This window comes from Manis javanica, chromosome 2 (genome assembly GCF_040802235.1).
Source record: "Manis javanica isolate MJ-LG chromosome 2, MJ_LKY, whole genome shotgun sequence".
NCBI lineage: Eukaryota > Metazoa > Chordata > Mammalia > Pholidota > Manidae > Manis > Manis javanica.
The window spans coordinates 162,362,879-162,377,844 of record NC_133157.1 but is presented as its reverse complement, the minus strand read 5'-3'; the positions used below and the strand labels follow the sequence as shown (position 1 = coordinate 162,377,844).

Below are 14,966 nucleotides of genomic sequence, written 5' to 3'. Positions count from 1 at the left end.
TAAGAGCTCATTATCCTATCATCCTGTTGCCCCCACACTTGCTAAATGTGAAACTTCTCATATGGCCTTTAAAGTACATCCTGGCATTGACTGCATTTCACTTTTCACTTTCCTGCAGAACTGTGTCATTAGCTAATTTTAACATTTCACTTCCCACTTTCTCCTCCAATTAGAATGATTTAAGCATTAGGCCTTGGAGAATCTTATTGTTTGAGTGTCTTCACCTTTTTGGTTTCTAAGTACTATTTGAAAAGGAGTGAAAAGGAGTTTCTGGTTTCTTGCATTAATACAGCTGCTGCCTTATAAAAAGGAGAAGATGAATGTGATAGTTAAGGAGGAGAAAAATAAAGAATTTGAATTCTAGGTCAATTTAGATTTCAACTACTGAGAAAGTTTAAAGTCTTCTCTCAGAGTGGGTTCCCAGACAGCAGCTGCCATATCACCTGGGATTTTGTTAAGAATGCAGAATAGTGGGTCCCTACAGACCCACTGAGTCAAAAATCTATATTTTAACAAGATTCCCAGGGGATTCACATGCACATTAAAGTTTGAGTAGCACTGGACTAAAGTACTCCTTATTTCTATTCTCGAAATCATACCTACCTCTTATGCAGGAAAAAAACACCTGCAGTCCTTAATTCCCTGATGACTGATTTCAAAGTTTTCCTAATTAAAAACTTAAAATATAAAGCATGCATAGCCTACTAGATTGTTTTTCCATATTCATATTCTGCTTTTGAGATTGATGAGTCAACAATAGAAATATGTTGCCTTTTCCCAAATAAGCTACCTGTAAGTAGTTGACTTAATCATTCCTTCTTGATTCTGTTAACTTAGTCATACCTTATTACTTCTGTTAACTAGTTAAAAGGAAATAAAAAGAAGTAAGATTCACCAGATTATAGTTTCAGGTTCTTATATTTGGTGAATTGACTAACCTACTAATCCAAGCCACATATTTGGGTCAGTCCCATAGTTTAATTTTTAGAGTTCCCATACAACTTATCTGTATATTTAGCATTCAGTTTGCAATTTGAACCTCAAACACACTATTTGTTCCACATCTGTATTTGCACTTGAATCTGTATTATGTAACATCTGAATACCTTAAAAATTGAACCCCCACTAACCCCATTAACATGTCTTTAGGCATCTCTTCTTCATCTCCAGGAACTGCTTAGTCAAGTGCCTTCAGAGATTGAGAAGGTGACACCACATGAAGTGTAGGGAAAGATTTAAAGAATCATTACTTTAAATCTCCCTGTTTTTGGAAATACCTTGACACATAGTTAATGTCTTCCATATCAATTAGATGTTTTAACATAAAGTATTGTGAACCACATGAACTTAAAACATCTCAGAACATTCCATACTTTTGACTCCACAAAGGTCTTTATGCCATATCTTCAAAACTACATTTCATGTCCTATCCTCACACCACTTCATTCCTGCCCAGTCTATCTCAGCTGATGATCTTGCTCAATGGGAAAAACAGAAGGATCTACAAGAAAATTCTCTTCTTTTCTTCATCAAATACACTAAACTACCTGCTTCTATACCTACAGCCTGTCTTTCCTGTTAAAATAAATTAACTGACTTTGCATTATATTTTCTTCCTCCCATGGTCAAGTGCTTTCTCAACCTGTGCATTCCCATCAACCTATAAACATGCTCTTTAAAAAAAAACGCCCATATTTCTCTCTAGCAAATGCTCATTCTGGTGCTCTGATCTCCTTCACAATAATATCATCTTAAAGAATTACTTAGAGTTACATTCCATTTCCTTACTTCCCATTCCCTTCTTCCCACTTCAAGAAGAATTCCAGTCATATTCTGCCACTGAAATTATTCTTATTAAGGTAACCAGCAACCTTCATGTTGATAGCAACCATTGTTGGCTTTTTTCTTCATCTTACTGTGCCGCTCATCAATACTGAAGCACTCACTTCTCCCTTAGCGAACACTCTTCTTCTGGCTTCTGGACACCAGTCTCCCATGTCTTTTCCTCCAACCTTGCTGACTTCTTGCTCTCAACTCCCTTTACTAGCTGCTCCTCCTGCCCACCTTCTACAGACTGCACGGCTGTAGGGCTCAAGAGAACACTTGTCCATAAAAACCTTCTTCTTGGAAGATTCTCTTCAGTCAGATAAGTTAAGATGGTTCCTAATAACATCCACATGATTTCCACATTTTTACCTCAAGCCCCATCTCCCCACTGACTATTAACCTCACTTGAAAATGAAATGTAATAACATCTAAGCTTGGCCAGAGAAGGAACTCCTGATTTTGTCTTCACCTCCTCCTGTCTGTTTTTCCTCTTTGTCTCAGAAAATGCTTCAACTATCTGCCAACACCAACATGTTAAATAAAAACCTAAGAACATTACAGATTTCTCTTTATCCTTAACCCATCACATTAAAGCTGTCACCAAATTGTCAGCAATGCCATCAAAAAATACACTAAGGCAACTCAGTTCTACTTTTATCACTACCACGCTGGTCCCAGTCACCACCGTCTCTCACTCTGAATACAGTGATGGCTTCCTAACTGTGTGTCTCCTTGCAGCCTTGGCCTTTCAGACCACTCATCAAAATGTAGTCAGAGTGATTTTATGAATCTAGAAATAAGATCAGGCCAATCTCTTGCAAGAAATTTTCAACGGCTCTTCATTTCACTCAGAATGAAATCCACACATCTCCTTACCTATAAGGCACAAAGGTAATTCTACCCCATGTTTTTATGTCTACTCCATTTTCTAACACATTTCTCATTCTTGAATAAAATTCAGCAACACTCGCCTTCTTTGTGATCCCTGAAAACTCCCACCTCTTTCCTAATGTAAAGACTTTGTGCCTGGTATTTCTTCTACCCAGATGTCTGTATCTTTGTTGAGATGAATTATTATGATGATTCAGCTCTCAGATCAAAAGCCAACAACTTAAAGTTGTCTTCCCCAACTACCCAATATGATTAGCTTCACCTCTGTCATTCTCTATCACCTTACTCTGCTTATTTTCACTAACTCTTGTGAAACATTTTATATACTGATGTATTCTCCAACATCAAGAACAGTACTTGGCACAAAAATGCTCTGTCTGTTATTTGTTGAAATAAGTTCTTTCTTAAACACAAACTTATCAATGAGAATAACAAATTGTTTTAATCAATTATAAAAGCCTTTCTGTAACATCTTAAAATTAGGAAGGCAACAAACATTTAGGAAAATAAAGGGTTACTTAGACTGACTGACTGTAATACCTTCACCAGACAGTTCTTTACCTTATGAATTTTCACATTCTCTTTCAATGAACTAAATATTACATAAACTTTATACATATGTATATAATATATATAATAAAGCATATACATATTCCATTTTTATAAACACATGGCTTTCGTTGAATTGGTAAAAATCATTGAAAATATGACAATTTAAATTTTAAATCATGTATAATTATTTGCATACATTCCTGAAAGGACTATGTGAGAAAACACAGCCAAACAACAGCAAAGAATATTCTTGAACTAAATGCCACTCTTAATTGTGATTACAAATAACTAATAATGAATATTTTGTTTTTAATGAAGCCATTTAGTAAAGGTAACTGCAAAAAAAAAAATTCCATGCAAAGAAATTGCATTTTCCTGTCCATCATTATGAATTTGTGCCAGGTTCCCTAACTGAATTGCCTCTTCTAAAACTAAGCTGAAAACTTTTGCTATGAAACAGTCAGGGCTAAGGATACCACCTGGCCCACAGGGGGCAGTTCAAGTTTGACGAGCAGGTGAACAAATGAGCATGCTCATTGCTCCCGTCCCACTCTTCCTCAAACCATTATTGGACCACTGTAACTCCACCCAATCTGTTTTATGATAGTCCCAGTGTGGTCCCAAGTTGTTACATTCAAAAGTCCTCATTTCACTTGATCTTTATAAGCAGCATTTAACAGAGCTGATCATCCCTTCTGCCTCCATTTGGTTCCCAAGGCATCACGTTCCCCTGGTTCTCTTCCTAATCTCTTCCTAATTCTCAATTCCCTTTTCTGCTCCTCCTCACCTTCCCTACCTCTATGCTGTAACATATATCAAGGGCTCACTTCTTGTACATCTCTATACTCATTCCCCTAATGGTCTCTTCTCTCTCCTCATCTACCAACTCAATGCTGATGAATCCTAACTTTATGTTCCAGATTAGACCACATATGTCTGAATTACATACTTGATTAATTTGCTTGGGAATTTAAGCCAAATGTTAAGGTTGCTATGCCCAAAATTGAATTCCAGCTTTCTCTCCCAAAGCTGTTCCTCCCTATTTTTAAAAAATGGTAATTCCAATACTTTCCGTTCCTCAAAAACTGGACAGCCACATCCCACATCCAAAATCTGTATTACCTCCAAAGGAGATAAAATCCCAATAGCATGTCCCATGACAGTGCAATTCATGACTGCTACACAGGACCTGGGCCACAGTCCTATTCCTCTGCTCATGCTAAAGTTCTCATCTTTTGCTGTTAATGGAGGGAGTGATAGAGTAGACTGGTTTTGGGAGGAGACAGCAGACCATGTGCAAGAACAGCAGGCAGCCTTACCCCAGGAAGTGAGGCACAGGTTGGTTCCACCTCCTCTAATCTCCTGGAGTTGGGCTGGCAAAATGGGTATCAAGTAACCATGTACCGGGTCATTCCTGGAATCTCTATAACTGTTCTGTTAGTCACTACAAGGTGAAAGACCCAGAACGTTCCCCACTGATATTTAAACCAAAAATGAAACTGCCACCAGTTTTCAAAATACCAACCAGGGCTTGGGTGAATTTCGATTTTGCCCCAGATAGAGGAACTCACAGCCTACTGGCTGTCTGGCTGGCCAAATCACTTTCACTATTCTTGCAACAAGGCTTTCTTGTTTCAAGATTGATGTTATGATTATAAAGAGGTTTTAAGTCTGTATTCACACTCTTTCCACTTCTCACCACCCTCATAGCTACAGCTCTACTCCTAGCCACCATCAACTGTTGAATGAATTATTACAATAGCCTTGTCTCCCTACTCACACCTTTGCCCCACCTCCTACCACCTAACATCTCTTCTCAACAAAGTCAGAACAAGTCTGAACAAGGATAGGAAAGATCATGCTATTCCTCTGTTCAAATGGCTCAAATGGCTTATCACTCAGACTGAAAGGGAGTCCTTACATATTCTGTACCTGTCCTCAATTAACTCTCTGACCTTGTTTCCTGCATTATGTCCCACCCTCACTCTGTGTCAGCCACATGGACTCCCCTGCTGATGGTGGAGACTCAGGGTCTTCACACCTATTCTAGGCAAGGAAGAATGCTTGTTGTATTTACTGCTGGGCCCTGGAATATGGCAAATGTGTAGTAACTGTAGAATGAAGGAATAAATAAAAATTAAATAATTATGTGGCATTTTTATGGTGCTGGGTATTTCATTCTCCTCTTGAAAATACTTTTTCTTTTTTCCTTGCCTTTCTAAGACCCTAGATTTGCTGTTTACATTTTAGGAAGAATTTAATCTCCCAGAACTCCAGAAAAACTCCCAGAAAACAGAAAAACTAAAGAAAAACATTAATTTAAAGTGTACATGTCTTTACACTTTTGTAAACTTTTAAATTCTATAGACCAAGATACTTAAAGCATAACTTTATTGCATAAACACAGTATTTTTTAAGTAAAATTAAGATACTTCAGTAAAGTGAAGTAAGCTATTTTCAATATAGAATAAAGAAATTTTAATAAGTTTAAATAATGACAGTATTTTTTGAACTAAGAAATATATTGCTTTTAGGTGCATAGAGATTATATTGTGTATAAATAAAAGATGCAAGCACTTAGTTTTTGACAATTACCAGGCAAGCACCAGTATACAGAGAGAAAACTATCATTTTGGAATCAAAAGTTGTAATAAATTCTTTAATTGCACTGAAATCCTGTCACTTTTAGCAAGATAAGAAATGTATAAATACTGAGTTTTGGGTAAATGAGTTATAAGGCCATCATTTCATTATCTGCATTTATTATGGACATATGTCATTAGAAGCAAATAACTTCAGAAAATATGGATTTATGAGAGTAAACTGAGCAACTCACAAGCTACAGATAACTTTTTTAGGCTGAGATTCAGACAACAGAACATCAGAAATAGTGCAGAGTCCATACTAGTATAACCGTATTCAGCCAAATAGCTTGTCCAACGTCCACCTTTTGGAACTATCTGCTGTACTGAAGCACAGAAGAAAAAACAAAGCGACAACAAAAACCCACTTGACTTCCAATGTTAAGCTGACCTTAGACAGAATATAAATGACCACTGGAACTAAGCCATTGTTTGCATCAACATTCCGCATGGACCAAGATTACCACTGGTTGTCTGGCTCACAGTCTCTGGTTGCCTAGAGAAAGGAGACGCACTCAGAGGTATTTGGTTCTACATTTGGAAAAATGCTGTGCCAAGGTCTGCCCATAGTCTCACCCACATGTAAGGGGAGAGCGAGTAGGCATAGCCATCAGCCTCCCAGCAGAAAATCTGTCGACAGTTTTCTAGAAGACTTGGAGACAGTTATAACAGTGGAAAAAGGCTTATACAATTGGCTTATGTGTCCTTTTCAAGTAAAGTGTCCTAGTTGCTAAAGCACATTCCAGACTTAGATACACTTTGTATCACAGTGAACTCATTTAGATTTTAATCAATCTATAATGTTTCAGAAGTTCTATGTTAAAAACATGTAATGAGGTAAATACACATTAATTCATTTTATTATTTAAATTCCAGATTATTTAATGATTTCCTTCATTTGTGGAGTATAACAACAAAGCAAAACTGAAGGAACAAAACAGCAGCAGACACACACACTCCAAGAAGGGACTAGTGGTTACCAAAGGGGAGGGGTGTGGGAGGGCTGGTGGGGAGGGAGGGAGAAGGGGATTGAGGGATATTATGATTGGTACACATGGTGTTGGGAGTTCACCGGGAAGACAGTGTAGCACAGAGAAGACAAGTAGTGACTCTGTAGCATCTTACTACACTGATGGACAGGGACTTCAATGGGGTGTGGGAGGGACTTGATAATACGGGTGAATGTAGTAACCACAATGTTTTTCATGTGAAACCTTCATAAGAGTGTATATCAATGATACCTTAATAAAAATAAATAGATTCCTGAATATTTGAATATTTACTATTATCTCAGTAGCTCTATACTAACAGGACAATTTTAGTATACAATGAATATTTTTAAAAATGGAAAAAAAAATCCTGAATTACTTGAAGCATTTGTTCCTTTATCTCTAGTATTTCCAATTTCCGTATCAGTATCTCTATGGTGTTGGTGATATTATACCTTCCTGAACTTTTATTATTTTAATTCCTCTCACCAGTTCTCCATATTTATCTCATATATAATCTTACCTATTCTTCCCTCCATCCCTTCATTCAACACATTTTTTGAGCATTCAACAATATTCCATCAACAAACATTTACTGAGTACTTCCATGCATTAGACATAGGGTTATAAAGATAAACTGAGTATGATCCCTACCCTTCTAGGAATTTAAAGTCTTGGAAAGGACAACAGACATGTAACTATTAAATTGCAACAGAATTCTAATATTATAAATAGGCTTGCATAAAATATTTTAGGAGCACAAGAGTGGAACAGAGGAATGGGTGCACCGGAGAAAAGTTTATGGAAAGACAACATTCGCACTTAGTTTTTAATAAGAAATGGTCAGGAGGAAAGAGGAAGCCCAGGCATTCTGGGCACAGAGCATACTGATGAGCAAAGAGGCACAGAAGCATGAGGAGGTAGGCCCCATTTTTATGACTAGTGAATAGTTCAATGGGAACACAGGCTCTAATAATATACATGCAGGAGCTGAGGGCTATGGAACAGACTGGACTGGACGTGCCTCCTTTTCTAAGTTAATCAAAGTGGGCTTTAACTTGTGGGCAGTCAGGAGTGAACAGAAGTTTTGTGCAGCTGAGTAACCACCACAGATCTGTTTGAAGGGAAAAATGGATTTTGTGACACTGAGGAAGGTGGACTAAAGTAGAAATAAAAAAGGAACAAATCAGTAGAGTCTGCTGGGTGGGAAGCTGTGCTACCAATCTCCAGGTGAAATTAAAAGCAAAGGTTAGGATGAAATGGAAAAGATGGATTCAAAAAACATTTCTGAGACAGAATCTACAGCATTTGGCAAGTAATTGAGTGAATGCCATTTGCATGTGTATGTTATGTCGGAGTGGGCAGAAGGAATGGGAGCAAGACAGGAGTTGAGAATGTGTCCAATTTCCCATTTTTCTTTTTCTTTTCTTTTTTTGCCTAAAGAGGACTGAGCAGATGTCAATGACATTTACTGAGAAAGAATCCACGACGAAAGGAGGATTCCAGGCAAGGGTGGAGGAAAAGGTCGTTTACTTTTCAAACGTCTTCAGCTTGAAGTCCCTGTGGAGTAATATTACATGGAGATGACCCAGTAGGCAGTAGGAAACGTGAAAACGAAGCTGAAAGAGAGGACTGTGAGATGGAGATGCAGACTATGTATGGTATGGACTAAATGTCATGAATATGCAGATAGTATTTAAAGTCACAGAAATAGATAAGGTCTTGCAGGAAGGGAGAAGGCCAAAAGTAAGCCTTAGGGAACAAAGTTTTAAGAGACAAGCAGGAAACAGCAACATGTTGATGAAATAACCAGAGAAATAAACGAACCAAGTGATAGGGTTAAAATCCATGGAAAGGAAAAGGTTGAAGAAAGAGCCTAAGGGCAATAGTATGAAATGTCTCATCTTATTAGAGTCTGTGGAGTTTATATTCTTACACTGATTTTGTCAAGAGAAAAGCAATATCCAGAATGATTGCTGGCATGAGAGTTCACATACCAGTAAACAGTAGAGACAAAATGTGCCCTGCTGCTCTGTAGGTCCAAAGCTAGTATTTTGTCCTCTAAAATCCATTGCCTCTTCAGCAACAGCGTCATGTGATAACTGAAAACCTCCAGTTTCTCAATTTAATATAAATTAAATGCAGTAATCTTCTTAGGATCACTGTAATCAATAGGTCTCTGTAATCAATAATTTATTTATCCCCTTCGTGATTCTACCACAGGTCTGTGCTTTCAACCTACTCTGCTTCTAGTTCCCTACAAACACTTTTTGTTTCTCTTCCTCTACCTGGGATAGACATGCTGTCCACTCTTCGCCACAGTTCAAGGTCCTGACCACCTACCAGGAATAACATATACCTCACCTTCCCCATTGATCAATGTGCCATTAGGAATATTCCATTATTCTGGGCTCCCTTGGCATTATTTGTACATATAAAGAATTTTGAGTCCTTGTTTACTTGAAAACATTCAAATGTGTCTATTCTTTCTTCAAAATCAGCCTATAAACTCTTCAAAGGAAGATGTAGTTTTACAGGATCAATTTTTAACCCTATTAATTAAATGAGAGCAAATGTTTGGGTAGGAATGTGATGTTAGCAAATGTGGAAGTGGCATGGCTGCCATAAGTTCAAAGACGAAGAGTACACTAAAATCAGCACCTAGTGTAAATAAAACATATAACCTAACCAAAAGTAGTGGCATTTATACAGAACGGCAGATTTTACAAAAAAAACTGTTCTTTAGTCAGTTTTTTCCTCAAAATAGATATACTTTAAATAATTATTTGACTAAATTATGTTTTCACAAGGTTGATCAACATCTGTACTTACATTGTTATACAATACACAGGCAACAGTATTTCAAGTAAACTAGTGTTATTCTTTTAGACTTCTCCTTAAATGTGTATTCTAGAAAATGTGTTCCAGTATTAGATTTGGGCAATGAACTTTGTAGCCCAGTTAATGGCCAAGACACAGTTTCAGGGCCAATAGTATCTAAGAGCAACACAATATAAACCCTGGCTGGTTTCTGAATCCACATTTCACGGATAGAATGAAACCAGTGAAACCAAAAAGAAACTTACATAAACACTCCAGATCAGACATCACACAATAGGAAGTTATTTTCTTTGGAAGTCAGACATGAAAACGAATCACAGAACTGTTCTTTCATTATTTCCATATTACTTAAAACACACAAATATTCTTTGGTTTCTTTTTGTGGGTTTGAACTCCCAAGTTCTTATTTTAAATAAAAAGTAACAGAATACCTATCCATATGGAATAAGCATACAGTGGCCTACTTGGAAAGGCTCCATAAATGACTCTTTGTTAGAAAGCTCACAAATGAAGAAGTCATAGAATTTTTTACTTTGGACAAACACTTTAAAGTACACAAAAAGCAGAAGTGTGAGACATTAGAGATGCCATATCCCACACAGAACTTTGAACAAAGCTAAAGATTTCCTTAGATGTTCTATTTAAGTGGTATGAGGAGACATAAAACTACTTATGTCTTAATAACATTACTGAGACCTTGCAGTATGCCTAATAATGAGATAAACTACATAGGTTACCCATGCAATCCTAACAACAACCCTCTGAGGACAGTACACATGCTAGACATGAGCAAACTTAACTAGAGAGAAATTCATGACTTGTCCAAAGTAACCCAGCTAGCGGGTATCAGTGCCAGAATTTAAATCCGGTCAGCCTGACTCTTGGGTCCTGATTCTTAATCTCTAATGAGTTCTCAAGTGCTACCTTCTTTCTTTAGGGTAAAATATTTTTCTAGTAAAAGTTGAAATAATATAACGACATATTTTATAATGGGTTATGTGGCCTTAGGGCTTCCATGTTTCATTAAAGTTGCCTAGCCCATCAAAACTAATGTGAATGCAGAGAAAAAGAAAAACCAGAATGCAGTAAAATTAACGGCACCCTGCAATGTATCCAAAGGAGAAATGCAATTTCCAATGTTCATTAAATAAGCTTTGCTTATCACCAGTGCTTACTTATTATCAGTCTTTGCCAGTGTGATTCCTAATTCATGCAAGTAGTATAATAGATTTGTGAAAATTTTTCTAAACATTCAGGGTATAAACATTAACGAATTGTATGCAAATAGTCTTTAATAGGTAATTCTGTGTCCCAAACTTGCTAATTTACTCTAAAAATAAATATAAGATTAAGGATAAGTCAAATATTTTTATTTAACGCTTAGCCCAGGCACACAAATCAAAAGAAAAAACAAGCCATTGCCAAAGCACTCCTTAACATAAAGCAACTACAGAAATGTACTCTTTACAGTATGTCATTTACATATACATAAGAAACAGACCATTAGAAACTAGATCTACAGCAGCAATACAGAAAGCTCCTTTAAATTATTAGTCCCTGATTTTTCATATCCACCACTCATAAGAAGATTCTATCAGTTAGAACTTAGGAAGCAAATGTTCTACTAAGTCACTTAAAAGCAAAAACATCAGCTGTTTAGCATTATCAGTATAGGACTCTCCCTGGGCAGAGCAGGATTTAGAGCTCTTAGTAGGAACACTGCATCTAAAGGTATTAAATTCTACTCTAAAATCAAGGAGCTCTTAGAATGAAAGAAACACTAGCAATATGAAAAGGAAGATACTCCCAAAGAAAACCTTTTTTAAAAATTTCATACAGGACAAGTGGTAAAGACTAAATAATAGCATGAGAGAATTTACCAGGAAGGCAGAAAGCATGATACATGCCATTTGAAAAATTTCCTTACCATATACTGCATATTTGATGCTGTTGGGTACACCTGACTTCGTAATTTATTATGAAGGTCCAAGATACTCTGCATGTCATTGTCTGTGATGGCCCTTTTCCCTCTTTGCTTGGCGGTCCACCACTCACCATCCTCATCCGTGTACTTTTCCAAAAGCTTCTCCAATAAAGTGGCATTAGGAACTATCATGGCTGGAACTGCTTTGGCCATGAATAGCACTGTGGTTACTCTGAGCCACTCCCGCGCAGTACACTTCATAATGAATGATCTCAGGATTTCCCCAGGAAAATCTCCAAGACAGGTTCTTCCACTCCTTTTGGCTATAATGACATGCAGTGTGATGAAGGTGAAAATCTAGGCAAATATTAATTTTCTAATAACAAACGTAAAATAATTACACAGGAGTGTGCCAGTTTGATTTGTCTATATAAGACGAGCAAATGGACACAAAGGTTTTAAAGTAACTTATCTTCAACCCGTTTTTCCTCCAGAGGACTTTTTACAATACACCACTTTCACAAAATAGCTATATTTTCCAAGATAATATGCATAAGGCCAAAAAAAAAATGGCTAAAACACCCAGAAGAGTCAAAATTTGAAAACAATTTCTGAATTAGAAGGCTTTAAACCACTATTACATACAGCCTGCAAAGTGTTTTATATCAATCTAGAGGTCCATGTGCCTTACTATGCTTTAAGGTATCATTTTATCCCAGTGTCCCATCTCCAGTTCACAGGCATTCACAGGCATTCAGAATGTTCATAACATTCTGAAATGTAGATGAATGTTTTAAAGTACAAAATGTTATTCATAACATAAATTCAGAGTACATCTAGAGGGCACAGTGAACTAGTGAGAATGAAGGGTTCGGGTCCCCGGAGGAAGTCTCCTCTTACCCAGGCAAAGGTTAAGAAGGACTCAACCATTATTTCTGGAAGGTGTGCGCTAACCTGTGGTCCGCACCGATAAAGCCAACAGGTCACCAGCAAGCTCCGGCGGGTTTCCTTCCACACGCCGCAGGCGCACACTGACTGCTCTGGGAACCCCAGCGCAAAGCGCGCCTCGGAAGGAAGATGTGAAACCCACGAGTCCCCTCCAAGCTCCGGCACATCTCCACGCCGCAGCTGTCGGAGTAGCCCACCATACTCCATGTCTGACCATTCTCAACAAGTTGGCTTTTTTTTTTTTAAGTTGATTTTAAAAAGAAAACGGTAGCTAGGAAGAAGTGGGAGCTGGACTCGGCGATGCGCCCTGAAGATGCCCTTACCTCTCCAGTGTGCAGCTGCCCACCCGAGCGCAGCAGCCCCAGCCTCCGCACGCGGCCACGCACGCAGTCCTTCGGGAAGGACCGGGCCACCGCGCGTCCTCCGGCGACGAGGCGCTGACCGCAGGGGCGCGAGCCTCGGCCTCGACGGCTCCTCTCGGACCTGGGAGAAGGAGCGGGCGAAGCGCTTCAAAGTTAGAGCCTGCAGATGGGAGGAAAGGGAGCTCCCCGGTTAGCTCGCCGGGGTGGGCGTCCGCGCTTCTCGGAGCCTGATGCGCAGGAACAAGGGGCGGGGACACGAGCGGCTCGCGGCGACGGCTGGCGGCGGCCTGGCGCTCCCGCTCGGTGCAGCCGAGTGCGCACAGCCGGGCGCCCAGCGCTTCCGCCGCTCGCTCCGACGGCGGGGCATTTATTGCGGCCCCTGCGCGGGCACGTGACGTGGGCGCCCCTCCTCGCCCACCCCCACCTCTAACTCCACCCCGCCCCGGCCGGCCGCCAGCTGCTCCCCCGGCCCTGCGAAGCCGGGACGCCTGGCCTTTGTGGGCGTGCTGTGGGCCTCAGAGACCGGACGGGCAAGGTCTGGACCCTGTGGGAGGCGTTTGCAAGGCGGCCCCAACCTCTCCCGCCCCTCGCAGCTCCCCCTGCTTTCCCAGATCTGCTTCCTTCCCGATGAGCTACTGAAATGACGTTAACAACTCTTAAAGAAAAGGAGCAGCTCTAGTGAGTTTGCAGAGGGGGTTGGGGTGGGGTCAACACCTGCGATCTCAGAGGCACAGAAGGGGTACTGGGGGTGCGGCCGGGGAGAGAAAAGCTTTCATTTTCTCCAGGGGATCGCTTCTGTTTCCAGGACCCCGTCTTAAGTTGTTCTTTGTGGCTCCGTTAAATCTTAATGATGGCCAAATGAGGAAGGGGTTTCTACAATTTGTGATCTGTCACTTGGGATTGCCTAGTAGTTGAGAGCCCCACTTCATCCATAAAATACGTGGCATTTGCTTCCCAAGATGACCACAGCATTTTTTTTCCCTAATGATGCAGATATTTTTGAAGTTAAATTTTATCAGTGCTACCTTGACAGGAATTCAAAACTCAGCCCTAGAACTGATAGTGAAATGAGACCGCTGTTTTTTTTGTTGTCCGTGTTATTATCTGGAGTAGAAAAATTAATTTTAAATTCACAAAGGCTACCCCTACTGAATGTGGTGCTTCTTGTACAAGTAGGTTCTTTTTTTTTAAGAAGCATTTATTAATCCATTTACCTTTGCTTCCCTTAGGTAATGAGTGATGATTTCAATTTTCTTTATTTCTAAATGCTAGAATATATAGCATATATAATCAAATGGAGTAAAACATATTGAAAGTAACTCCCAAATCATCCCAAGCTGTTACCTATCTCTTTCCACCACACTACACTTTACCAAACCTAGAAACTCAAATCTAAGCCTCTAGTGAACATGAGATCTTCTTTTCTGTAGGAAAGGCCCAGAAGGTAGAAAGTTTTGTTGCATATATGACTTTCCTAGGTGTAATTTTGCAATTTTTGTAGCAGCTTAAGCACAAAGAGACTGTTAACTTTGTACTTTTCAAATAGTTATTTATAACTCCCACGCACAAGATTCAGAAAACTGACTTTCCCTCCTGGAAACTGCAATTTTATTGTGGTATTGAAAAGTATACTGAGTATCAAACAGAGAACCATTACAAGTAGTGACATTATTTTGAATTTTTTCAAAGAGAATTTAAATTGAGAAGAAGGGAAGTAAGATGATAAGAAAATGATGTCAAATGCATTGACACTTGAATATTTCCATTATAAAACCTTTCCATGCAATATACAAATCAAACACCTAGAGGCTCACATTAAAGGAAATAAGATTTGGTTTTAATTTCAAACCTCTCTCCAAGCAAGAAAAATAAGTTTGTATCTCTTGACTCATTGGCCTCCAGTTTGGTACTGCAGGTCTTATTTTTATGTAAATAAATAATTCAAACATCCATTATATTAAATATCAGTATTTCAATAATGCATCTGGTC

At 39.0% G+C, this 14,966-nt stretch overlaps 1 protein-coding gene across 2 annotated transcripts in view; it reads right to left on the bottom strand.

The window, feature by feature from the left end:
- Window positions 1–13,405, bottom strand: part of CRISPLD1 (cysteine rich secretory protein LCCL domain containing 1) — a 42,589-nt gene extending 29,184 nt beyond the window's left edge. Inside the window, exons 1-2 of one of the 2 annotated variants that reach the window (XM_017639663.3) lie at window positions 12,938–13,405; window positions 11,670–11,989 (exon numbers count right to left, since the gene is read on the bottom strand). In XM_017639663.3, coding sequence (XP_017495152.2) covers window positions 11,670–11,927 — 258 coding nt within the window. In that variant the 5' untranslated portion in view covers window positions 11,928–11,989; window positions 12,938–13,405. Of the gene's footprint in view, window positions 1–11,669; window positions 11,990–12,937 lie in introns of those variants that run through there. The other variant, XM_073229719.1, reaches the window with a different exon arrangement.
- Between the last annotated feature and the right edge of the window lie 1,561 nt (window positions 13,406–14,966).